The 25,557-nt window shown below is 32.2% G+C and overlaps 2 protein-coding genes and 1 pseudogene across 2 annotated transcripts; 1 reads left to right on the forward strand and 2 right to left on the reverse strand.

Moving 5' to 3' along the window:
* Positions 1–988: 988 nt before the first annotated feature.
* Positions 989–10,796, reverse strand: LOC21388290 (uncharacterized protein At1g03900). Its single transcript, XM_010101071.2, has 9 exons — positions 10,430–10,796; positions 6,064–6,343; positions 5,625–5,656; positions 4,965–5,065; positions 4,787–4,859; positions 2,937–2,968; positions 1,986–2,076; positions 1,748–1,862; positions 989–1,637 (listed from the first exon to the last, which is right to left on the reverse strand). The coding sequence occupies exons 2-9, from the start codon at positions 6,169–6,171 to the stop codon at positions 1,323–1,325; spliced, it is 867 nt and encodes a 288-aa protein (XP_010099373.1). The 5' UTR covers positions 6,172–6,343; positions 10,430–10,796; the 3' UTR covers positions 989–1,322.
* Positions 10,797–14,016: 3,220 nt separating this feature from the next.
* Positions 14,017–15,864, forward strand: LOC21388291 (ABC transporter G family member 10). The gene has a single exon (XM_010101072.1). The coding sequence runs from the start codon at positions 14,017–14,019 to the stop codon at positions 15,862–15,864; it is 1,848 nt and encodes a 615-aa protein (XP_010099374.1).
* Positions 15,865–16,545: 681 nt separating this feature from the next.
* On the reverse strand, positions 16,546–18,376 carry LOC21388292 (annotated as a pseudogene).
* Between the last annotated feature and the right edge of the window lie 7,181 nt (positions 18,377–25,557).

Below are 25,557 nucleotides of genomic sequence, written 5' to 3' on the forward strand. Positions count from 1 at the left end.
CACACTTAGGTTCACTTGAAATTGGGCTTCTTCTTCGACCTTATGTTTGGTACACGTGTTATGTTTTTATGTTAAAAAAAAAAAAAAATGAAACTCAAAAGAAAGAAAAATGACGAGATAATTTATGACTTCAAAACAAATTTAATTTTTTAAATAATTCGACCTTCTCGCCTTTTCTTTCTCTTGTCGAGGCGTGGGACCCATCAATTGTTAATGTTTTCTATTTTTTCCGGTTTTTTCTCTTTTTTTAGTCCGTGGGTCCCAGGCGGGGTTGCAAGTTGGAGTTATTGGGCCTAATCTCTATATCCAAAGTTGAGCCCACATTAGCCCAAATTTATACTGACATTTTAGCAAATCGCAATCTTAACGACTGATTTTTATCAAAAGGGAATCATAACTGATAACAACCTTTATGTTGTTTGTTTGTTTGTCTTTTCTTTATAAAAAAAAAAAAAAATTTGAAATGAGATTATAACACTCCGGGTGCGTTTAAAAGTCATTTTAAAATAATTTTTTTATATGAAAACATTTTTAATTTCAGACATAAATTATTTTTAAAATTGTGTTTAGTAATTTTATTAAGAAATTATTTTTAGTGTAAAAAAACTCATTAATGTCTCTCTTTCTCTCTCTTCTCGATAGAGGAGAAAACAAAAATAAAAAATAAAAAATGACTAAAAGTGATTTTTCATTTCTCTCTCATTTTACACTAAACTAAAAAATCATTTTTATTTTTATTTTTATCTTTATTGTGACAAACGTCATTTTAAAAGTGTTTTCATTTTTTTTTTCAAAAAACGTGAAAAACAAAAATAGAATCGATTCCAAACACGGCCCTAATGTTTCATTTTTGTCCATTACTTTTTTCTTTTTCAAATAAATAAGAAAATCATCACATTTTTATGCAAGCCTAGACCAAATTAAGGTATATGCTATTAAAAAGGGGAAAAAAATTAGTAGTTGCCACCGAAAAACGAGAAACTTGAAATTGATCTGTGGCCTGCTCAAAATTGGACCCTTGCTTTCACTTTTCTAATATATATATATATTGCACAAAGCACAATAACATTCTTGTCCAATTAAGAACGAGTTTAAAGTGTTAATCTGAAAATAAATTACAAGTGACTCGTCTCGAGTGGGCAAAATTAACGGTCTCGAAAAGTAAATTCACATTAGGTCCAAAAAAAAAAAAAAGTGTAACTTCACATTAGGTAATGTTCAGCCAGCAGTATACAATATGGACCAAAACAGCGAAACCACATTAAAAATCAAGGTATTAGACTTAAGAGTATGAACATGTTCCCGTTTATTATAATTTCATATTAACCAGCTGTTTGAAAGTCCCCGAAATCGTCATCCGGTATATCTTGTGTACTTTGATTTTCAGAAGAATCTGCCTCCTTAAAATCCTGTTTCGTTGATTCCGAGGTGCCATGCTTAGAAGCTGCCTCGACACTGAACTTGGTCGGCGAGTTTGATGGCGACTTCTGAGCGGTGGCGGAAGGCGAAAGCGGGCCTGGGGGAGGAGGCGGTGGTTCGATACAGATCTTAATCTCTTTTTGGGTACCCTTGTTCTCAGGTGATGAAGTGTTCGAAGCCTGATCGAGAGACTTGGACTTCACAATTTGACCAATTTTCTGTTGACAACAAAAGGCAAAACCAGTGAAAATTCAATTAGAAATACTCTAATTTGTACCATAAGTCATATAAGGACATTGACAAGGAAATGGCAAATGCGGTAGTTTACGCTGTTCTTCAATTGTAGAACAAGTGTCTCCCCGTCTTTCAAGCTGTAATCAACTGAAGATGTTTTCTGGAATTGTTGTTCCATCTCCTCTGCGGTCTTCTTCTTGTTCAGATATCTTCAAAACAATTAAAAAGGGTATGAGAGTCATGTCGAAAATCCAGTGTGCAATACGCATTAGATAAGTTGTTACTAAAGACGGCAGAAATGCTAAGAGTTGCTAGTAGTAGATGGAGGATACTTCATGTGATCATGCAGAGCTGCTTGGAAGTCATAAGCTTCTGTTCTTTCTCTAAAACCTATGCCAATGAACGCATGCCGAAGACGACCCCCTGCATAAATTTCAAACTAACGAGCATTATACCTTACCTCCAATTGGGTATAGAAAAGCAAAGAAAGATGGGCAAAATTAGCATCAAAAGAGGCTTTATTCGGCAAATCGAGAACTTAATAACGTTTCAGGATTCTAGTATGAAAAAGTCCTACTGCTAGTTGCTTTCAGAACATCAGCAATTATGAAAGGCAGGTTTGGGATAACCTTAACTTTTATGTTTAAGCAATAGAAGAAGAGAAGCATAAGTTTTTAATCAGGGTTTAGATAGTGCATGAAAAAGAGCTTTTTTTTTACTTCAGATTTGCTTTTGAACCTGTTTGATTAAATAACTCATATTGTCATAAAAACTAATGTAATAAAAGGATATGTAAGGAATTTTGAATTTGTTATTCACAAATAAAAGGTTAAAGATGTAAATAAAGAAGCTTTTCACGAGCTCTTTCTAATAAGCACAAAGAAGTTGGCTTGTTCCAAAAGGCTTAAAAGAAGCTTTTTGACTAAATAAGCCAAAAACAGCTCTTTTTTTTAAGCCATTCTAAACAGGCTCGAAATGTGTGGTATTCTTAAAAATTCCACTCAGAGTGTATGTTCCTAAACATTTCACTTAGTATGTATCAAAAAATAAATAAATAAATCACTTCGTAGTTAGCATTCTAGCATCAATAAGTCATACTCCTTTTAGTTCCACTAAATTTTAGTCAATTGGGGGTCGGAGGAAAAATAGATCTAGTTTGGTCTGTATTGATGGCAAAAAAATTAATTGTCAAAGCAATTACTAGTTAATCTAATGGGATCAGACGGAAAGGACAAACATTTTCACAAAGAATTTGAGACAAGAATTGAGGATAGAAAGCTCACCGATGTTCTCCTCTATACGAAGAACAAAATATCTGCGTCAGAAATAAATATCATTTAGACATCCTACACAAACTAAATCACAATAACAATGAGTAGAAGTATTACAGGCTAAAGAAAATGTATACTCGAGGGTAGGACCGGCAATTTCGGACACGACACGATGAAACGAGACGAAAACAACACGAGATAAATGAGTTTGGACTGCACGATTATTAATTGGGTCATTAACGGACTGGCACGAATAACACGAAAATAAATGGGCTGGATTCGTGCCAGCCCGTTCAACACGCTTAACCCATTTAGTTATACGGGCCGTTATCGAGCCGACACGGCCCAGCCCGACCCGTTTATTAAGCCCATATATATATAGACAAAACCCTACTTATGACTCAGTCTCTGGAAGCTTAATAAGATTGACAAGGTATTTTTCTGTTCTCAATTTTTCTTCAGCAAAAGCGACGAGACAGAGGAAGTAATCTTGGTAAGATTGATAAGGTATTTTTCTGTTCTCAATTTTTTTGCTCTGCCACTCTTGTTCTATATTGCACAAGGTTTGTCAAGTTATGTACTTGCCGATGTGGCAACTGCATTTTTTTGAGTGTGATAGAGTTTTATGAAGAGATAATATTGTTCATCAACATTTCAATGCTTCCTTAGGTTCTTCCATTAATAAGCATATTGCTTCATGAGAAACTAAATTTTATCTGTTCACTTGTATTTTATTGGTCTAAAGATACTTAAAGGAAAAGGAGAAAAAAAAAGAACTCTAGTCTTCCTATACAGTTTATCATTGATATGAACAGTATTCATTGTGGAACATATAATACGGGCAAAATGTTGTTATTTTGTTCGATTTGGTCTTATAGAGTTAGGTATATTTATTATTTTTTTGTTTATTTACTGTCTTAGCTTATGTTATTTTAAGTCTTAACCATATAAGTTATCTAATATGTGTAGAAAACAACAAATCGATTCGTGAAGCTGTGGATGAAATTACTGAAGATGTTTTTACTTTGGATATCAATGAGCCCACTTCTAGTTCATCTCAAAATTCTCACAACCTCAACACCTCAAATGCAATGGAAGGTAACAAGAATTTCCTTGTGGCATGCCCAAGCTATAAATTTCCTTTCATTAATAAAATGTTTTCTTTTTCCATGAATAGGTTAAAGCAATTGGAAACTAATTTTGGTTTTTAGAGCATAGTTGGGCATTCAACCTCAAGGCTCAAAGAAGACATTTTCCTATATTTATTTTATATTTTATGCACTTAAAAATTCAAATGTTTGGTTATGTTTTCAAACTTCTTTAGATGTTTGGTAATTGGTATGTTTTGAAACATATATACTTGATAATCTAGTAGTATCATATTATATATGTGTATTTGATATTTGGATATTTTAATGTGTGTTGGTTATTATGCATGATTTTAACTATAAGTGATATTAAGTAGTCAATTAATATAATTTTGAATACAATATAAAATTCTACTATTTTTGCTAGTCGGGTCATAAACGTGTTTTTTTTCGTGTCGGCCTGTCACGGCACGTTTAGTAATCGTGTTCGCGTGTCGTGTCGTGTTAACCGTGTTATTAGCGTTTCGTGTTCGTGTTTGAGTTTCTAACACGTTTATTAATCGTGTCGTGTTCGTGTTCACTATAATCGTGTCGTGTTTGAATTCACTATAATTGTGTCGTACCGTAATCGTGCCGGCCCGAACACGACACGTAAACACGAATTGCCAGCCCTACTCGAGAGGACTAAATGTCATTCTCGAAATTGAGATGTCGATCTGACATTGACTCTCCAATCATGGTCAGATTATATTTTCAGCAATAAAATGGACCAACCTGCTGCTATCAATTACAGGTTCAACGGGGTGTGGCTCTCCATTTCTCAAAAATGCTCGAGCATACAATTCGCCTGCCAAGAAAAATACAAATATCATGCTAGAAGCTTCATATATGATATGATAAATGTTGATATAGAACATATATACTATTGTAAACTACTAAAAATCATTCTCACCTGTTTTCTTATCTTCAAGTCTGATAATGCACTCCTCCCCTTTGCTGATTACTTTCAATACTCCTTCCCACACCCATTTATTTACATCCCACTCATCAGCCCTGAAATGAACTTTGTGGACGTAAAATCTAAAAACTCATCTCTAACAAGTTAACAAAAGAAAATTTGGCATTGGCCAATGCCATTTTTTTTAATCTTTTCTCGCTTGGTTCAATAGATGAGTTAATAGTTATATATCTAGGATATAAGGGCACAAACAGAATGAAACATCTTCATCTGACAGAGTGCCACATATCATTACTGAACATTTAAACAGCCAAAGGATGAAATTATTTAAGATCTCCATGTCTTTTTATTTCTTGGAGATTGAGCTCAAAATTTGGAAAGAATCAAGCCAAGAGAGATACAGAATTACGCTACTCAGAAGTTTGCAATCCTAAATTCTCTAGAAAAATCTTTTACATTTACTAAATTCACTCTGATCTTAATTCCTACCCTATTCCAAAACAGGAATTCCAAGGTTCAAAGTAATCAGGAACAAACAATGTAAGCACGTAGGAGTATAGGACCTTTCTTTTGTAGTATCATTTCAAATAGATCAAAACTAATGCAATTATGCGAATTTGATATCAACAATTTGATACAAGTATGGCAAAAAACCTGTAGGAAGCTGCACTTTTCCTTGGCGGTATCTGCAGAAAGAACACAAAAATTAGCTCAATTTAACAACTAAGTTCCATATCCATAATTTATTTATGTCAAAACCCAAAAAGAAATGGGAGAAACAAATGCTTCATTCACAAGTTTTCATTTTTATTCTATGGTCAAAAATTAGTCATTGCCAAAAACCCTGATGATAATTCTTGCCCAACAGTACAATTAAACACATAAATATTATGTTTGATAGTAATAATAAGCAGCAAAAAATTCAAAAAAAAATACAAAAAGGGTCCTGATTATAATCTATCACCGAAGGCTTGAATCTTGATCTAAAACTCTACAGGAACAAAATGCACATACAATTATAGTTCAAAAAACGATCATCATTTATCCAGTCCAATCTAATAAAACCCAAGTAAGAAATCCCAAGAAAACTTACCAAGTAGACATAACATTCAGAGACTTGAAAGAGAACAAGCTCTAGAGCTTCCGTGTCCTCCTCTTCCACTCCTTCTTGATCGCTTGGAGTCTTCTGTTCTTTCTCCATCTTCTAGAAACACCCAGATTCGTTCAGATATAACTTTGAAAATCTGCAAAAAAAAGACTCGCCGAGGTCGGAGCTCAGATGGGTGTTTCTCGGAAGCAACTGGGTCTCTTACGAATTCAAGAATCGATAACTACAAGGTCCCGTCTCTCTCTCTCTCCCCCCTTCTTCTTCTCTGTTACGAAGAGCTTTTTAGCCTTGTATCACTGTGTAAGAGCAATAAAATAAAAATGTTCTGGGAACCGTAAGATTAATTACGTGTCCTAATCGTAGCCCTGGATCTAAAACCTATCGGCTGTTTTGTTTTCTGCTGGTCAAGAGATTTGAAGACTTTCTTGAACTAAATATCAACGGTCTTGATGGAGTGAAAAGAGGTTTGGTTAGGTTGGTGGAAAAGATTAGGAGAGGTTGCTTGAATTTTAAGGATTATCATAGGCTCTGTTTAGTTCGTTGATTCGAGTTTTTAATTTGAGTTGAGATGTGACTTTATGTGAGAACTTTTACTATAGCAAAAAAGTTATATGTGACTGTTTCTGAGAGCTTTTTACTGTAACAAAACTCGAATCGGTGAAATGAACATGGCCCTAGTTATACATGTGTTTGTTCGGGTTGTTAACTTGTTTGCGTATGAAGACCTAATAAGCAATTTTAAGAAAATTTTAGGCTTAGTTCATTTCACTGATTCAAATTTTTAATTTCAGTTTTATTATAGTTAAAAGCTCTCATAAAAAGTCACTTCTAACATTTTTCTGCTACAGTTAAAAGTTCTTACATAAAGGGTGCGTTTAGAACTCGTTCTAAAATTATTTTTATTTTTTGTATGAAAATGGAAATGAAAACGTTTTCAATCTCAGACAAAAATTATTTTTGTAAATGTGTTTAGTAGTTTTATCAAGAGATTATTTTCAGTATAAAAAATCCATTAATGTCTCTCTCTCTACTCGAGAGAGGAGAAAACAGAAACAAACAATGAAAAATGATTACAAATCGTTTTTCATTTCTCTCTCATTTTACACTAAATCAAAAAATCGTTTTCATTTTCATTTTTTATCTTTAATTATATAAAACGTCATTTCTCTTTTGTTTTCATTTTTACTTTCTCAAAAGACGTAAAAAACATAAACAAAGATAACTCTAAACACAACCAAAGTCACATCTAAACTCGAATCAGTAAACTGAATGAGACCTTAATTTTTTATTGATTTATTACTCTCTAAATTTGGTAAAATATATATTTAAATAGAGCACTTTTAAAAAGAAAAAAAAAGTTTCTAATGAAGTAAATTAGACAGTAAATTATTTAGTGGGTACACATGATAGTATTTAAGTGGTTTGGTAGGAAACCCCATGTTTAGACATGAATACATTTAAGAAAAAAAGGGAGATTGAGGAAAATAATTCAAGATTTGAGAGAAATTAAAATTAATAGGTCAATGTTTAAGAAAAGTTAATAAATAGGCCAATGTGATGTAAATCTAGATTTACAACTAGCTAAAATTCTAAAAATACTCTCTTGATAAATCCTAAATTTACTGTTTATATATGAGATTTATCAAGTATATTTAAGATTTACCATTAGAATTTGTAATGTTCTTTTTTTCTAGTAATACGAACATGATAAATTTAGAATTTACTATTAGATTTTTATCTTATCCTTGGTAATACAAACTTAGAGAATCATGGATATACCTAGATTTACTAAAAGAAAAATAAAAAATAACAAGCAAATGATAAAATTAGAAAATAAAAAATTTAAAAACATGAAATGGTCTATTGATTTCTATACATTGATAAATTGACCATTTACTTCCATAAATTTTAAATGTAAGCCTATTTCCTACCATGTCTCAGAAAAAAAATTATTTCAGTTGGTCAATTACGGAAAAGGATATTTTTTTAAAGCACACTTGAAAAATAACATTATTGTAAGCTAAATATGTGTAAACAAGTAGAACATGTATGAATAAAATTATATTTAGCCGGCAAATTAAACATGAAATTAATTTAGCGATACATACTAAAAACACTATTTAAGAGCAACACTGAAAAAAAAAAGTTTAAATAGAGACATATTTCAGATATATTACCCTAAATAGTAAAAGAAAAAAGAAAATTACCTCAATAGGAATTAATTAGGAAAAAAAGCATATATGAAAAAATAGTAGTTGAAAAGAGTACATGAAAAGACCGTCAAAAAAGAGACGTTCGAGGAAAAAAAAATTGTTTTAGTAGGGCATTTGATTTTTTTTTTAAAAAAAGTAATTTAGAAGTTTCACTTTCGATATAATAAGAATTAGATGAAAAAATTTAAATAGGGAAACATGAAAAAAAAAAAAAATATATATATATATATATATATACATGTATACATATATATTAATATGAGCAAACAAGAAACAAATAGTTCAAAAAAGCGCATCAAAAAGAATTAAACCGTGAAAAAGCATTTGATAAAAAACGAAAAAAGAAAACAAAAAAACTTAGGTAATGATATAGTTTTATAAGAAACGCACTGTAATAACTAAACTAAACCGTGAAAAAGCATTTGATAAAAAACGAAACAAAGAAAAAAAAATAATTAATAGTATAATTTTAGAAGAAACATACTGTAATAACTAAACTATAGAGACCTTTCTAGAAGAAAACAAATAATTATAAAGAAAACAAATAAGAAAAGAAGAAAAATAAGAATCAACAAAAATAAAAGAAAAAAGACAAAAAAAAAAGATGGGAGCTTAACACTTGACAAATGGAGGATAGTAGAGCAAAAGAAACTTGCCTCTTTTATCTATTTAGACTTAGAGCCCGTTCACTTCGCTGATTCGAGTTTGTAATTCGAGTTGAGATGTGATTTTATGTGAGAGCTTTTTACTGTAGCAAAAAAGTTAGATGTGACTGTTTCTGACAGCTTTTTACTGTAACAAAACTCGAATTCTAAATTTGAATCGGCGAAATGAACGAGGCCTTAGAATGTGTTAGAATGATAAACTAATTCTTTAATTTGATTAGAATTATAAAATCAATACCTGAATGAGAATTATATTGTTTGGTTAACAACGGAATGTAATAGAAGTAAGTTATATTTTGATAAAAATACCCTTGATTAATAATCATAAATAATTCAATATTTAATTAATTAAAATAGTAAAAAATAATTTAATTATTGAAAAAAACTATTTATTTGAAGGATAAAATTTAGAAACTATATTTCAAGGGTAAAAAAATAATATTTAATTTTTTTATGTAATAATAAAGTATCATAGGTTCAAATATAATCACTTTTGACATATATCATGATATATATAGAGTAAAATGATCACTTTGACACCAGTCAATAATAAAAATGAATCAATATATCATTCAACTACATATATGATCTCAAAATATAGTCATACACCAAAACTAATAGATTCACTTATATATAGCATCAATTACCTGTCAAGTCAAGCAAGTTCATAGTTAATACAATTTAATAAAATGAAACATAATCTTAATTAGTTAGGATATCAAAAGAGAATGCATATTACATACATTATAATATCTTTTATGTAACCATGAAACTAAATAACCACCCTTATATGTAGCCTCGGAACCCCTACCGGTTACACGATCATACATAGATCTACCAAAGATGATGATCCTTCCACAAGGCATGCTGACAGCAACATAATCAAGTCTAGGAGGAGGAACCACAGCACTCTGGCTCCCAACACTGGTGAACGCACTACACTTAAGTTGCCCCAACTGTATAAACGGGGCTTTTATTTCAAACTTCAAAACAAGAACATAAAAAAGCTATAGAATTTCTATAGAATACTGATTGGTGGTGTATTTCTTACAATACGACTTCTAAATAGAAAGGCTTTGTAGAGAAATTTAGACATGGGTTTTGAAATTTAAGATGTATAAAAGAAACTCACAAATTGTGGACAGCCAATTTTTGCATAAACTAAAGAAAGCTCGAGTCTCTGTACAAGAAATAATAAAATTCAAGCTCGAGTCTCACAGCATAACAAAATCTGGCAAGAACAAACAAAATCAAATTCGTGACAACAAAAGAAAAATCACGAAAAAAAATCTCACGGCACTCAACAGTTCTATACTTGTTCGAAGCTCGAGCTTCAAACTTCAAATCCTCAACATATGAAGGAGATTTCGGATGAAGATGGCGAAAAAAATGAAGGTTTTTACTTTGTAGGGTTTGCGAGAAGAAGAAGATGGTGAGAGTCTGAAAGAGGGAGAATATGTGTACAGAAATTACCCTGAAGAGCCTATCTTGTTGACTGCACAAGACAAGGAGGAGCGCCGGAAACAACTAGGCTGGAGATGGAGGAGCACCAGAAAGACCAGGGCTGGAGCTGGCGGAAGTGTCAAGAGGGAGATGGGGATATTTTGGACAAAAAGGAAATAAAGCCTGAATGAAAAAGCATTTCCATTGGCCCCCTAAAGAAATGAGTATTCACTCAAATTGAGTGAATTGGCTTTCCATAGGAAAGCCTTTTCCAACCCAAAAGATGAAACCAAATGATGGAATTGAATGGAACGGATTTTCTTTTCCATTCCATTACTTCCGACCAAACACACCTTAACCTTAAGAGCGAATAGATTTTTTGGGATGAACAAAATGTGCGAAGCCTTCCTTACCCTCCACCCCTACGTACTTTTCTTTATAGAAAATAATTGCACTTATTCTAAAGTTATAAAGGGTATGAATTTAAATTTTTATCTAATTAATATTCTTTTAATTAATATAATTATTTAATTAAAAGATATATTATTTAATAATAAAGAGTAAAAATTTAAACCCATATACTCTTATGGTATTTGTATATTTTCCTTTCTCTTTTTTTTCCTTTTTTAAATCTTTTTTCTTTTTTATTTTTGGTTTTTTGTTGGTTTTTTCTTTTTATTTTATTTCTTTTTCCTCCCTTATCTTTTTATATTACATCTTTTAACCTTTTTCCTGTATATGTTTTCAAATATATCCTTATTTAAATACTTTTCTTATGGTTATCTCAAATATTATTTTTAGTTGCCCTATTAAAATAATTTATTCTCAAATGTGTCCCTACATAAATTTTTTCTTGTGATCAACATAAATTTCGGGTTTAGCTGTGAAACTTTTCACACACTAATAAAGGTGCATAATATTTTGCACAAGCTTTTTTGTTTGTCTTTTTTTTCCTTGTTATTTTATTACATTTCTCTTTATTTCTTTCACCCTTTCTTTTTTTATTTCTCTTTTTACTTCTTTGTATAACTATGAGTAATCTTGATTTATAATATGAGTCAGGATTTTTACCATTTATTCTTGATTTATAACATTTTTAGTCAAATAATTACATTAACAAAATAGTATTTATCAAGAATAAATGGTAAAAGTTCAAACTCATGCACTCTTAAAAGTAAATTTTTCATTTTTTCTACAACTGTGGTTCATGCGCGCCGCACGCATCTAAATAGATTAATTTGTAAATGCGTCCAACTATGTACCTTAGTTTTACCTTCTAAACTATTTACCCTAAAAGAATTATGAAAAATCTTTGAGACATTAGTTTCGTTCAAATCTATCTATAATATTAATAGAATGACGACACGACATAGTTTGTAATAAACTACATGACTTAAATTTTGTTGCTACAGTACTATTTTCTTTTAAAAAAATTAAATTCAACTTATTTGTTACAATATTTTCTCTTAAATAATTCACTTTTAAACTCAAATCATAAAAAAAAAAAAAACAACCATTATTAATTTTTACACATTTATGGGATGTTTAGTTACACAAATTGAAGTGGACGTGGATTGAAAGGGACAAGATTTAAAGTGAGGATTCGTAGGTTATTGGGTTTGGAATGTGAGTAATTATGCATTCTATTCATACATTTACTTAAACTCAAAACGGAAAAGAGCTGTTATATATCTATTTATATAGTCTTTAACAGAAATTTTGTTTTAAGTTTTAAAAAGTAAATCATATACTTATTATTATAATAATGTTAATCATAATTGAAATAAAACAACAAAATTATAAATATAAGCCATCTAATGGAGTCTTAAGAAAAATAAAAATAAAACGTCGAAAATTGAAACATATTGATTTATTTTAATAAAAATAAATCATATAATTAATTTTAATGAAGCCAACAATAATTAGGATATTATTGTAATATTAATTTGATACATAATAATGAATTTAAGTTATAATTGCATTTTTTGCATTTTTTATCCAATATTTTGCAAGCAACTTTCGGGTGAGTTAGTAATTTAATATTACCATCAGAATTGTTGTTTGTAAATTATATATTTTTTAAATGATTCATCTCGTGATGTTATGTAAAATAATTATGCTATGATTACGCGTATTTAACCTTTCGATCTTTCATGTTATTCTCATTTTCATTAAACCCATTAGCGTGTGGATACCGTTGAACCTTTCTTGGATTTTTGGAACACTTTCAAGAATGCTGATCTCAATTCTCTCTTCAATCTTTCTTCACTATTAATCATCAAACACCAAAAGAGAGTGCTTGACAGTTCTGTATAGATAACCTCCCAGAGGCCACAATGACCAAGTCTATTTTTAGTAGAGTATTTACCCTCTGAGTCCCCAATGTAAATTCCATAACACCCTCCAAATATAAATTCATTATTTTCATGAAGAACTTATATCTATATAAATATATGATTCTCATTCACACACACACAAAAAATCATTAATTTCTTTTATCAGATTACCTCTTTTCTTTTCTTTTTCTTTTTTCTCCCCCGAAACCTCTCTGCATTTTCATTCCAAGTATATTTTTAGTAGAGTATTTGCCCTCTGAGTCCCCAATGTAAATTCCATAACACCCTCCAAATATAAATTCATTATTTTCATGAAGAACTTATATCTATATAAATATATGATTCTCGTTCACACACACACAAAAAATCATTAATTGCTTTTATCAGATTACCTCTTTTCTTTTCTTTTTCTCTTTTCTCCCCCGAAACCTCTCTGCATTTTCATTTGGCTGAAGAATGTTTTAGTTTTTATTTAACTTTTTCGTGTGCAATATTAAATGGCAACGCCTTCAATGAAACTACTGCAAATCATTATCGTCATTGCCAGCAATTTTCAGTGTCCAAAGCAAAACAGCCATTGGGCCGTCATATATATATATATATATATATATATATATATTCGACCTAATAGTTTGACCTTCTTTAGCAATAAAAGACAAGGTCACAAAACACAGATATATCCCCATCTTCCAACCCTCCTTGGTATCACCAAAAGCCCATTTTTAACGACCGTTTCAGTCCAAATAATAACTGCAAAAAAACCTAAACACTCACATGGCTGAGGCAAATTCTACAATAACAAACTTCTTTTAAGTTACACTACTAGGTCAAACAAACACCTCTTACTCTACTTACCTTACCTGAACCCACTAAGCTTTTTTTTATTTTATTTTTTTTTCCTTTTCTTCCAGTTTTTGAAACTGTCAAATCTGTTGTCAAATATTAATTACTGACGTCTTTTTGTCGGTTCCATGTAACATTAGCAACTAAACACTTGAAAACAAGTTTACCAATTTTTTTTTTTTTTCTAGAAAAAAAACAACTTTTTATACCAAAACTAGAAAATGGAATGACACAAATGCTTAGCCAGGGCTGCAACACATGCATGCACACAATTAATATCTTTGCAGCCTTAAGGTTTGCGTGTTCAAAGCAATGGCGGTTTGGTGCGTTACCTCATATTCTCTTCTCTATTTCCTCTCCTTTTTTTCCATTTTCTTCTCATCACACGAATTTCATATTTAATCTATACCATTTTTCCCTATTCTTCTCTGTTTCTCAATGGAATTACCGACCAAGAAATCGGAATATTCCGGCGGCGGCGGAGGCGATATAATCCGGTACCGAATCAGGACAGAAAAGATATCTTACAAACTACCTAGCCGAGTTCGAGAGAAATACGGTTGGTTGTTGCAAAGAGAAGTGACACCAACAACATACATTTTGAAGAACATAACTTGTGAGGCCAAAGCAGGGGAGATCTCTGCCATTGCCGGGCCAAGCGGGGCGGGGAAGACGACGTTGCTTGAAATACTCGCCGGAATGATCCCGTTAAAGAGTGTCACCGGCCATGTTCTTGTGAATGATCAGCCAATGAATGCCAAGAACTTCAGGAGGGTTTCGGGTTATGTCACACAAGATGAAGCTCTTTTCCCTCTTCTAACTGTTGAAGAGACTCTCATGTATAGCGCTCGTTTGAGAATGCACGGTGGAGTTGACAAGGCAATGAGCAGAGTGAGAGAGCTTCTAAAAGAGCTTGGATTGGAACATGTTGGCAATACAAGAATCGGCAGCGAATCGAACCGGGGAATATCCGGCGGAGAGAAACGGAGAGTTTCTATAGGAGTTGATCTTGTTCATGACCCTGCAGTGCTTTTGTTGGATGAACCAACTTCAGGTTTGGACTCTGCCTCGGCTCTTCATGTAGCTTTGTTGCTGAAATCCATGGCTAGTAAGCAAGGTAAGACTATCTTGCTGACAATTCACCAACCGGGTTTTCGAATTCTTCAGCTGTTTGATCAGATTTTGCTGTTATCAAATGGAAATCTTCTTCACCATGGATCACTAAACCAGTTGGAGAGTAGGCTTGGTTATGCGGGTTATTCGATTCCTCGCCATGTCAATGTTCTTGAGTTTGCCATTGAGGTGACAGAAGCTTTGGTGATAAGTGTTGAAGAAAGTGAGGTTGAGGATAATAGTGAGCTAGAAGAACAATGTGGATTGCTCAGAAAAAATCCAATCCCAAGTAAAGAAAACAAAGTTTTGTATGCAAATCCTCCACTTAAGGAGGTTTTGATTCTCACTCAAAGATTCTCAAAAAACATTTGTAGAACCAAACAGCTCTTTGCCGCGAGAATAATTCAAGCATTATTTGCAGGCTTTGTGCTTGGTACTATTTTCATGAAATCTACTCATGATGATGATCTGAGAAGGTTCGTATTCCATACGCAAATCGGGTTCTTCGCTTTCAGCCTCACTTTCTTGCTTTCTTCCACAACAGAAGGCTTGCCAATTTACCTGCAAGAGAGGAGAATCTTGATGAGAGAAACTTCAAGAGGGGCTTATAGAGTGTCTTCTTATGTGATCTCGAACACATTGGTGTTCCTTCCTTTCCTTCTCATCGTCGCTTTTCTTTACACCACGCCGGTGTACTGGCTCGTCGGATTGAGAAGGGAATTCGATGGATTCCTCTACTTCTCACTCGTGGTTTGGATGGTGATTTTGATGTCAAACTCTTATGTGGCTTGCTTTAGTGCTCTTGTGCCCAACTTCATCTCTGGAACGACCCTAGTCGCGGGGCTTATGGGATCTTTCTTTCTCTTTTCGGGGTATTTCATATCTAAAGAAGACATACCAAGGTACTGGATTTTCATGCATTACTTAAGTTTGTTTAAGTACCCTTTTGAGTGCTTTATAATAAACGAGTATGGAGGAGAGAAGGGCAGGCATAGATGCTTGGCGAGTCTCGGAGGCCAATGTGTTTTGTATGGAGACGAGTTTTTGGTGCAAAAAGGACTGAAACAATCTCAGAAATGGAGTAATCTGGGTGTGATGTTGGGATTCATACTTGGATACAGAATCCTTTGTTTTCTAATTTTGTGGTGCAGAACTAACAGAACCAGAAGTTAGGAGGTTTTTATCAACGGCCAAAAAAAAAAAAAAAAAAAAAAAAAAAAAAAAAAAGGAAAGGAAGAGATTGAAATTTGTATCTTCTTTTTCCTTTCAGTTTGTCTGTATATGAACCACTGGTTTCTGATTATAACTAATAATCAAGGTAATTTTGTGCCTCCACATCTATTTTTTATTAAGTTACAATGAGATAGTTATTCCTCTATTTAATAATTCTGCAGCTCACGCAGGAAGGAAAGAAGAATGACAAGTTATGGCTATTTTATTCTTGCTAAAGCAGTGCCAAAAAAAAATGCATTAAATAAATTGAAGTACAGGAATACTAATAGAAGCCATTTTTAAAGTCTATCTAATTCTTCTTAAACCCAAAAAAAAAAAAAAAAAAAAAAAAAAAAAAAAAAACCCCCCCCAACACAATCCTACTAACCAACAAATTCTCAAAACAACTTTTCCTTGCAAAAAATGTCTTGTATGACACAAACTTGGTACAATCTCTCTGTTTATATTACAATGGTTTATTCTATCAGCATAAGAGCTTGGAATATACAGCTAAACAGAAATATACAGAAGGGAAAAAAAAATTCTATTGGTAACTTTACCAGCAGCCTATATGCAGTATGCAAATGTACATGAATGGAAACCATACTATCATAAGAGATCTCCTAAAAAAGAACTTGAACTCTAAGGATTGAACACCGAAACCCTTCGCCTCTTATTCGAATGCGGACTTTTTAAGAACTCCTCAGAAGCAGAAAATTTCTCAAGTACAGCCCTAAGGGCCTGGCATACAGACCTTGCATAGAAACGGCAGACTTCATCGTTCTCTTCTTTGGAGGTGGTCATTACAAAAACATTCTTCATTCGGCATCCCAAGGTCGCAATCTCCGCTCGCTTTGTTATCAGATGAAGCGCGTCGAGCGCTTGTCTTAGATCAGATAGAAGCCCAGGTTTATAGTCACAACATAAAAGACGCCCTAATTGAAAAAGGCCTGCCTTCTACCAACTTATGATCTGGTTCCACTTTTACTTCATCAATGTCCTTCGGTATAACACAATCGGAATCTTCACTAGCTTCTGCTGCTTTCCGCTTTAGATCTTTCAAGTGGCTGATTACTTCAGCAAGTAATGATGCTTTGTCCATCTGAAAGTTCAAGCTAGCTAATCAGGTAACAAATTCCAAACATTGTATGCATAATAAGCACAAAAAGGAACTTTTATTATTGCAGTTGTATCACCATATATAGGCAATCAAGGTCTAAAATGACGTTTTATTATTATATTGGATGGCTTCTTATTGTATTCTACACAATCAGATTAATCACTTTACCTGAAAGTTGACGTAATTTTTAAGCATGCTTAACTATTTTGATTCATTTACATGCTTTATCACTCAAATTTCAATCTCACTCTTTTAAAACTGTACAATTATTGTATCCAATCAACTGGTATTAGTGCACTTGCAAAGGGTTTAAACAATTGTGTTCAATTATCAGATAAAAGAAAGAAAAGGAATAAAAGCTTCAAATTTGGCATAAGGATATGGAGTGTCGTTTTGTGTATGTTTGGCTATTGAAATACCATAAATTTCATCTCAGTTAACACTCATTAGTCATATTTCGGGGTAAAGCCAAAATTCCGCGCCTCAATTGGCAGAGGTGGAATTTGCTAAGAAAATCACATTATAAGCTGTCGAATTATGATTTTTGGAAATATAAAGCTATTTGTGAAAAAATTAAAAATATAAAAGAAGTTTTTGTAACTATCCCGTATGCTTCTGACATAACAAGACGCAAGCATCTTACTACATTTTAATTTGCTTCCAAGTTAAGCGTCAAAATTGGTTTTCGTCTCCAAACATTAAACTGTCAATTTTTCACCATAAAATGTACCCTCAATTACAGAAGGTCAAGTATGATAGTATACTTTCTTGCTCTTGAAACCTTCTTATCCTAGTATTTTTTAGGTCTACTGGCTAACTAGTAACATTGGCATTTGTTCTATGTCAAAAAAAAAAAAAGAAACAACTTTTCGTCATACAAGCTCATAGTAGAATTTAACTCAACCAAATCATATGAAAAAAAGAAAGGGAAAAAAAAAACATCAACCTTCTTTGCACCGGGAATTAGGCCACGAAGCGTGTCGAAATGCGCGTTAATCCTCGCTCTTCGCCTCTTCTCCGCCTCGCTGTGGTTCTTCAAGGCCTCAACACTTTTCTCCGCAGACACCATTTTCCTCTCCAACTTTACCGGAGCCTCCACAAGCTCTCCTCTCACACTATCTAAAACCAACGATGAAGACGAAGCCAAAGCCAAAGCCGAAGCCGGCCCATATCTCATACCAGAGTTCACCAAAACCCCATCATTTGTTCTCTGAAAACCAGAGTTATACACACCAGAACTCCAACAAAACGATCCCATTTTGAGATAACAAGTAAAGGGTATCACACTGAATATCACACCAATCTTGAACGACGTGTAGTTTTTAGGAATATTGGTCTTTCTTACTAACTTATAAAGTGTTCATGTTTGGTTTGAGATGTTTTTTTGGAACATAAGTGAGAAAACTTCAGAAGCAGAATTTATGAGAAAACAAAAAGCGCAGCAAAATTGGAGGCTTAGCAAGTGGTCAGTGACAGTGTCCACACTACAAAGGTTGAAACTTTGGGACAGACATTGATGCTTTCTTTATTGGAGAAGGTGTATCTATAAACATAAAAAATACAAACAATATCTTTTGTTTCAATCAAAAAGTTACAAACAATATTTAAACCCACCTCCTTTTTCTTTCTCTAGTCTTGAGTTCTTTTTTATACCCTATAACAAAATTATCATACTAAGGAGACGTTTAGTATGTAGATTCATATCATGATTTGAATCATAATTCATGATTCGTTATAGTGTTTTTCTAAAAAAAAAATACACGTAAATTAAAAATAATTTTAATCTCATAATTTTAATCCATAAACTAAACGTCTCGTAAAATTTTCAAAAGAACGTGAAGTACTAAAAAGTTACTACTATGAATATACTTTTTTGCCATAGAGTTCACTCTCCTCTGTGAGATCATTATCACAAAATTATCATACTAAGGAGACGTTTAGTATGTAGATTTATATCATGATTTGAATCATAATTCATGATTCATTACAGTATTTTTCTAAAAAAAAATACACGTAAATCAAAAATAATTTTAATCTCATAATTTTAATCCATAAACTAAACGTCTCGTAAAATTTTCAAAAGAACGTGAAGTACTAAAAAGTTACTACTATGAATATACTTTTTTGCCATAGAGTTCACTCTCCTCTGTGAGATCATAACGCTAGAACTCTCTATTACTAGACTTGGAAGATTCAACAATGAAGATATACACATAGATGACAAAAGAAGTTCATATATATTTTTTTTAAGTACAATGGACAAGATTCTACTAGCGACAAAAGGAATCACACACACGTGTTTCAGAAAATAATGATTAAAATAAAAGAGGGAAAAAAAAAATATGAGATACAATGCATAGCCCGTGAACACCAAAACCATAGGCTTAAAATGCCCCCCTTTTTTTTTTGTTTAGCAAAATCGTTTCCTTTTTCCCTAGCTATAAACTACGTTTATTATTATTTATTCAAATCAAAGTTATCGATTACGACAAGTAACAGTCAATTGTATCAAGATTTTCAAAGATGCGCAAACCTAACACAGTCATAAATTGTTGTTATGCGGCGCCCACTAAGATTGAAGTTATTGCTTGGACAAATTATAATCTGTTAATAATGAGTATTAAAAACTTTTCTAAAAAAATACACACATATAAACGTAATGGGAAATAAACTTATATAGCCATGTGGGTTAAAGAGCCAGCTCATGTCTTTGCAATACAGCCAATTAGCCCCTCCCCCACCAACCCACTCTCAAGTTTTCCAAATTATCACTCTAAACAATTTTGTGATAATGACAAAGTTAAATGGATTATTTAGACAAAGTGCACACTATCATAGGCATCTTTTTTTTTGGCTTTGGAGGCATTACTTTGTAGACAGTTTGTTTTTTTTTTTTTTCGCCTTTTGATTAGGTATCCGTAAAGGTTGCTAATTAACTATACCAAGGCATTAATTTTTTGATAGATTATCTTTTTTGTGATGTCACATAGTTTGGTTCATGGCTCTTTGTTTTAGTTCAAAGTTAAGACTCTGCTTTAGTGCCCTGGATGCTCAGAGGAGTCACGCTTCTATTATGGAAAAAACATAGAAAAAAGTATCTTCATTTTTTATCATTAAATTTTTATATTTATAAGTGTTTAATTTATATAATTCTAATTATGTCTTACCAATAATAGAGCTATATTTTTATTGAATGGGAGCATGTGCGCCCGCTTAAATTTTAAATTTTTTTTCTTGAATGAGAAAATTTCATTTAATAATTAAGTTGAGATTGGCTCTAATATTGTTGTAAATGATCCACAAATAGAAGGGTATTGGATTACGAACAAAGACTGGATCCACCGATAAAGACGAATAAGATGCAAAGGTGAACACGAGAACGTAAATGTTGAAATGACATAATCAACATTGCTAACCAGGACAAAAGTTAACAGCCACACGGACAAAATTACCAACGAAAAGCTGGCGAACAAGACCATAGAGGACAAACTGGCGGGACCCAATCGCCTCCACCATTAGTGTCGAGCGCTCATCCGTAAATAAACCCCACCTCTATGACCACGGCGATAAGAAGAGGGAGATCCCGAGGATGCAAGAATTCGTAGATCCAACACGCGACAACATAGTCAGCTAAAAACTTGACACCTTTTACCCGTCCACTATATGTATGAAGTGGCTGCCACCACCATGATCATCACCATGGGACCTAGACCAAAATCCCCGGCTCTAGAGGAAAAAAGAGAGCGACATAAAAAAAAAAAAAAAGAAACCCTAGAGAGAGGGGGGAATTTTTTGTGGCAATCTTGGTTTTTGCCCTAATTTTTAAAAAAAAAAAAATTTAATATGTCTTTATTTTGCAAGAAAGATTATAATTGTATCCCAAATGAATAGTTGAAATATGTTGTTATGAATCGTAATCCCCACTCAATTGTTGAAATATATTGTAATTATGATTTCACATTCTTTACATAATTTCTCTCTTCTCTGTTTTTTCTCCTTTTTCATTGTAGAGAACTTTTATCTGTACTTTCGTATGAAAAGTCCAAGCCAACTGTTAGAACAAGAATTGTTCAGAGGTGATAAGTAGCAATTCAAGGGAAGTCCGCATCATTTATAAAGATCAAATACTCATCAAGTGTAGTAGAAAATTGGCAGCCGCCTACAAAGTTCCAAATCTATAGGCTTCGACTAACTTATCTTTTTTCAATTCATATCATAAATTAAACGTACAAAAGTCATTGTCTCTCAATTTCTGTTCAAACTTTTCTATGAACCAGAATTGAGCTTTTCAATGGAACTTGATTTCAAGATAGGCTACTCTTCTCATTCACAAAAAGGGAGAAAAAGGCTTTTGTTAATGTTCTAAAACTTTTTTTGCCTGATAAAAAAAGCCATAAAAACCACATACCTCTCTTCCAACATAGAGCTTTATCAACATTTCATTCCAATCAAGCTCCTCCTGTCACATACCAAAACTGTCAAGGTAAAAAGTTGGCATATTGAGAATGACAGAATTTTAAGAACAAGCAAAGGATAAAGTCAAACACACATGCCTTGAGAGCATACTAGAATGAAATTATAATCCTAATTGCATAGTCAAGAAAGACAAGCCGTACATTCCACAATTGAAAATTTTCAACCGTATTCCCAGAAGACACAATTTTTGGTTTATCTTTATCATTTGTGTTGGAGTGAAATTTCGTCCAACACTTTTCTAATGTCCCTAGGCTGATAATTCAGATTGAATAAGTAAATGACTTAAGAACACTCGAAGAACACAATGAACCTCATAAACAATAAGAGCAAAGTGAAGACAATCAGAAAGTAATTGTATTCAAGGATAAGTGTGTATCTTTTTCTCTCGAATCAAGAGAATTTATAGTACATTGGAGATTGAGGGTTTAATTTTTCCCATTAATTCGATAGTTTATTCTATCTTTAATACAATAAGGCTCTTCACCTTTTTGGGTGTTACATCTGATAAACAATTAATAAGTGAATTAAACTTGAGTTATTGAATTACTTTAATCGTCGACGTTACTTGACATTGATGCTAGATAAGTCTTGACCTTCCAACTTCTTCTCTACCCGAGTGTACACTCAGGTAGTTATCCAAGTGCACACTCAGGTAGTTTTCCTAGTGTACCCTCACTCATTTAGGTGGTTTCTCTAGCGTACAATCAAGTAATACCCGATACGCTCGGATCGCTCGAAAACTTATTACATATTTATTAGCTCTGAAAAATCCATCCAACAATTTGAGTCCTCTAAAAGTCAAGCTATAAACCCAAAGATAGAAAAATTTTAGATTTATTTCTTTTTTCTGGTGAATGTTTCTTTCTTGTGAACAAGAATAAAAAATGTGATCGTAATTTCTTCCTTCTTAGATTTTATTTGTTGAGTTTGGTGGATATGTTCTTTCACTTTATTGGTTTTATTTTACTTTTTATATATCAAAGTTACATAATTTTCTCAAGTCTGGAGAATATAATGATGAAGTACCGTGTTTGGAATTGATCTCATTTTTATTTTTCACGTTTTTTGAAAAAGAAAAAATGAAACGTTTCCAAAATGGCGTTTTGCGTAATAAAGACAAAAAACAGAAATGAAAACGATTTTTAGTTTAGTGTAAAATGAGAGAGAAATAAAATTAATCTCTTAATAAAACTACCAAACGCATTTTCAAAAATAATTTCTGTCTGAGATTGAAAACGTTTTCATTTTCATTTTCATATAAAAAATAAAATCATTTTGGAACGAATTCCAAACACGTCCGTGCTTTTTATTTTTCTCTCATTTTACACTAAACTAAAAAATCATTTTTGAATTCCAAACACGCCCGTGCTTTTTATTTTTCTCTCATTTTACACTAAACTAAAAAATCATTTTCATTTCTATTTTTTGTCTTTAATTGTGCCAAATGCCGTTTTAAATCTTTTTTTTTTAAACGTGAAAAATAAAAACAAGAACAATTCTAAACACATTTTTTATCCTACGTTAGTTGGCTACTATTGCTTTTTGTCCCACATCGGTTGGGTAGTTAGTCTTTTATCTTTTGGAGTCTAATAAATAAAAGCTCAATTATTATTTTAATTATCACAAAATTAGAAATCACTAGCTTTGTGCCCGCGCGTTGCTGCGGGTGATAATTTTGTGATATAGAAAGAATTGACAATTTTTACAGTAATGTATTTATTTATATAAACATATATATGTCTATATATAAAAAGTTGTTTACAATATTATTTACAATGATGTTGTTACAAAAAGTTATTATAAAAAGCTATTTACATATATACATATATACATATGATTTCATTATAAAAGGTTGTTTAAGTTGTATTTGAGTTTGATGCCTTTTTTTTTTTCATTTTTCTCGCTCTTTCTTAGCTGCAAAACATAAATTTTTGAGAAATTAGTATTGATATTATTGAAGATTAAAAAGATTTCAATTTAAGTATGGTTGTATTATCTGGTTCTTGGACGTTTTCTCGACTGCTGTGTTTTTTTTGGACGAGAACTGAAAATAGAAAAATGTTATTAAAACATATATGTGTAACATTGTAGTTATTATTTTTTATTGATGAGTAAAATAAATAAGTCGATATATTTTACCTTGTAGCTAATTCTTTTAGGATTGGTGTCTGTGGATCAATTGGTAGTGGCGCTAATGGTTGTGTTTTTGCTTCAGGGCTAAAATCATATAATATTATTTAAATATATATTTGAAATAGTAGATATTGTTTTCTATATACAGTTGATATAAATTAGTATAAATATTTTACCTTGTTGTTGGTAAATATGTGGGAGATGTTTGTGGTGGTGATATTACAGGTTGAGTATCTTCAAATATTCTCGATGCAATTGTATTTATTTGTCCTCCTCTTTGTTGGAATATATTTGGAAGATTTTTATTTGTCCTCTCAATTGGTTGATAATTGGTGGGATTGTGAACCGATTTGTAAAGCCTTCATCTATTGTTAGAATGGAGCAGGGTTTCTTGATGAGGACCTGCGATGCTCTGCCAAATATAGCTACATCCATGTTTCCGGTACGGTCCTCGATTTTTGTGATTAATTTGTACGTGTATTTTATATAGTAATAGATTGTAAGTGTGAAATATTATTTATAATAATTAAGGAAGGTAAATATATTTTTATAATAAATAATTTTTAATTTTCATTACCATGGGGATGGTGTTGTTTTTATATGCCCGTGATTGTTACACCACCAACCACTTCCTGCTTCTCTTAATTGTGGATAACATATGGGGCATGAGTTATAGTACCATCCTTGGCTTGCTGAGAATAGATTGTCAGCCTAAATAGTATAGTTTTAAAGTTAAAAAATGTGGAACCGTATAGTACTGACCTAATTAATTTCTTGTTGCAGCAATTTTAATTCATTGATTGTTTTTCTATTTGTTGTTCTTTGTTCTTCGATGGATGGTGCTTGTGTTGCTGATGCGATTGGGAATTCAAATAGAGAAATAACTTAGTAAAAGATCATAAATAGAAGTTGATGAAATCAGAGTTTAACTTCAGGAGAAATGTATAATCTAGTATGGTTAAATCAGTGAAGAGCAAAATGACACTCTAAGGGTATTTAGAAAGTAAAAAAGAAAGAAAAAAGGTAAGTTCAGCAAAAGCAAGAACCAAAATAATAAAGTTGCCCACACTCAGAAAAGGAAAAAAAAAAAGAAAAAAGAAAAGTAAAAGACAAACCGGGGAAAAAAGGCAGAGTAAAAAAGAAAGAAAAAAGGTAAGTTCAGCAAAAGCAAGAACCAAAATAATAAAGTTGCCCACACTCAGAAAAGGAAAAAAAAAAGAAAAAAGAAAAGTAAAAGACAAACCGGGGAAAAAAGGCACTTACTGGACAATGGGTAATGTTATGTCAGTTAATGAACAATATCAAGAGGTATGTAATTCATGGGTAAAAAAAAAAAAGAGAACATGCTAAGTTTGTAGTAAATGATGTTGACTAAATAGTTTTAGCAGGGATCAATGAACAACATCACAGCTTAAATGTAATGAAGTTAGTGACAGCAACTCTTGGACAGATTATATAAAATTCAACAAATTGAAATCGCCCATAACCATCATTGCCACATTATATATATGTTTTTACATATATAGGTAAGTGTATAAAAGAAGTACTAAAAAAAGTGCATATGTCATTACTATTTATGAATATAACACAAAGAAAAAAGTAGTGAAAGGATTCAATATGAACCACAGAGATTAAAGGAGATAGGTAATAGTTAATAATCGTACCTGCAACGCCACAAACACTGCCTTAAGCAGAAAACACCAAGCAACTAAATGCAGGCGAAAAGTACAACGCTTAAAGGGTTGAGCAATAAATGAGCCAAAATGAAGTACAACAGCCAAAAGAAACTGTGTTAAAATACAAATGAAAGATATCATATATAGATATATTGAATACAAATATGCATATGACATAAATGCATAATAAAACAAATACATCAGCATTATTTATTGGTGAAAATTAAAGAAAAAAAAACATAACTATGA

This window comes from Morus notabilis, unplaced genomic scaffold, assembly GCF_000414095.1.
Source record: "Morus notabilis unplaced genomic scaffold, ASM41409v2 Scaffold412, whole genome shotgun sequence".
NCBI classification, from domain to species: Eukaryota; Viridiplantae; Streptophyta; class Magnoliopsida; order Rosales; family Moraceae; genus Morus; species Morus notabilis.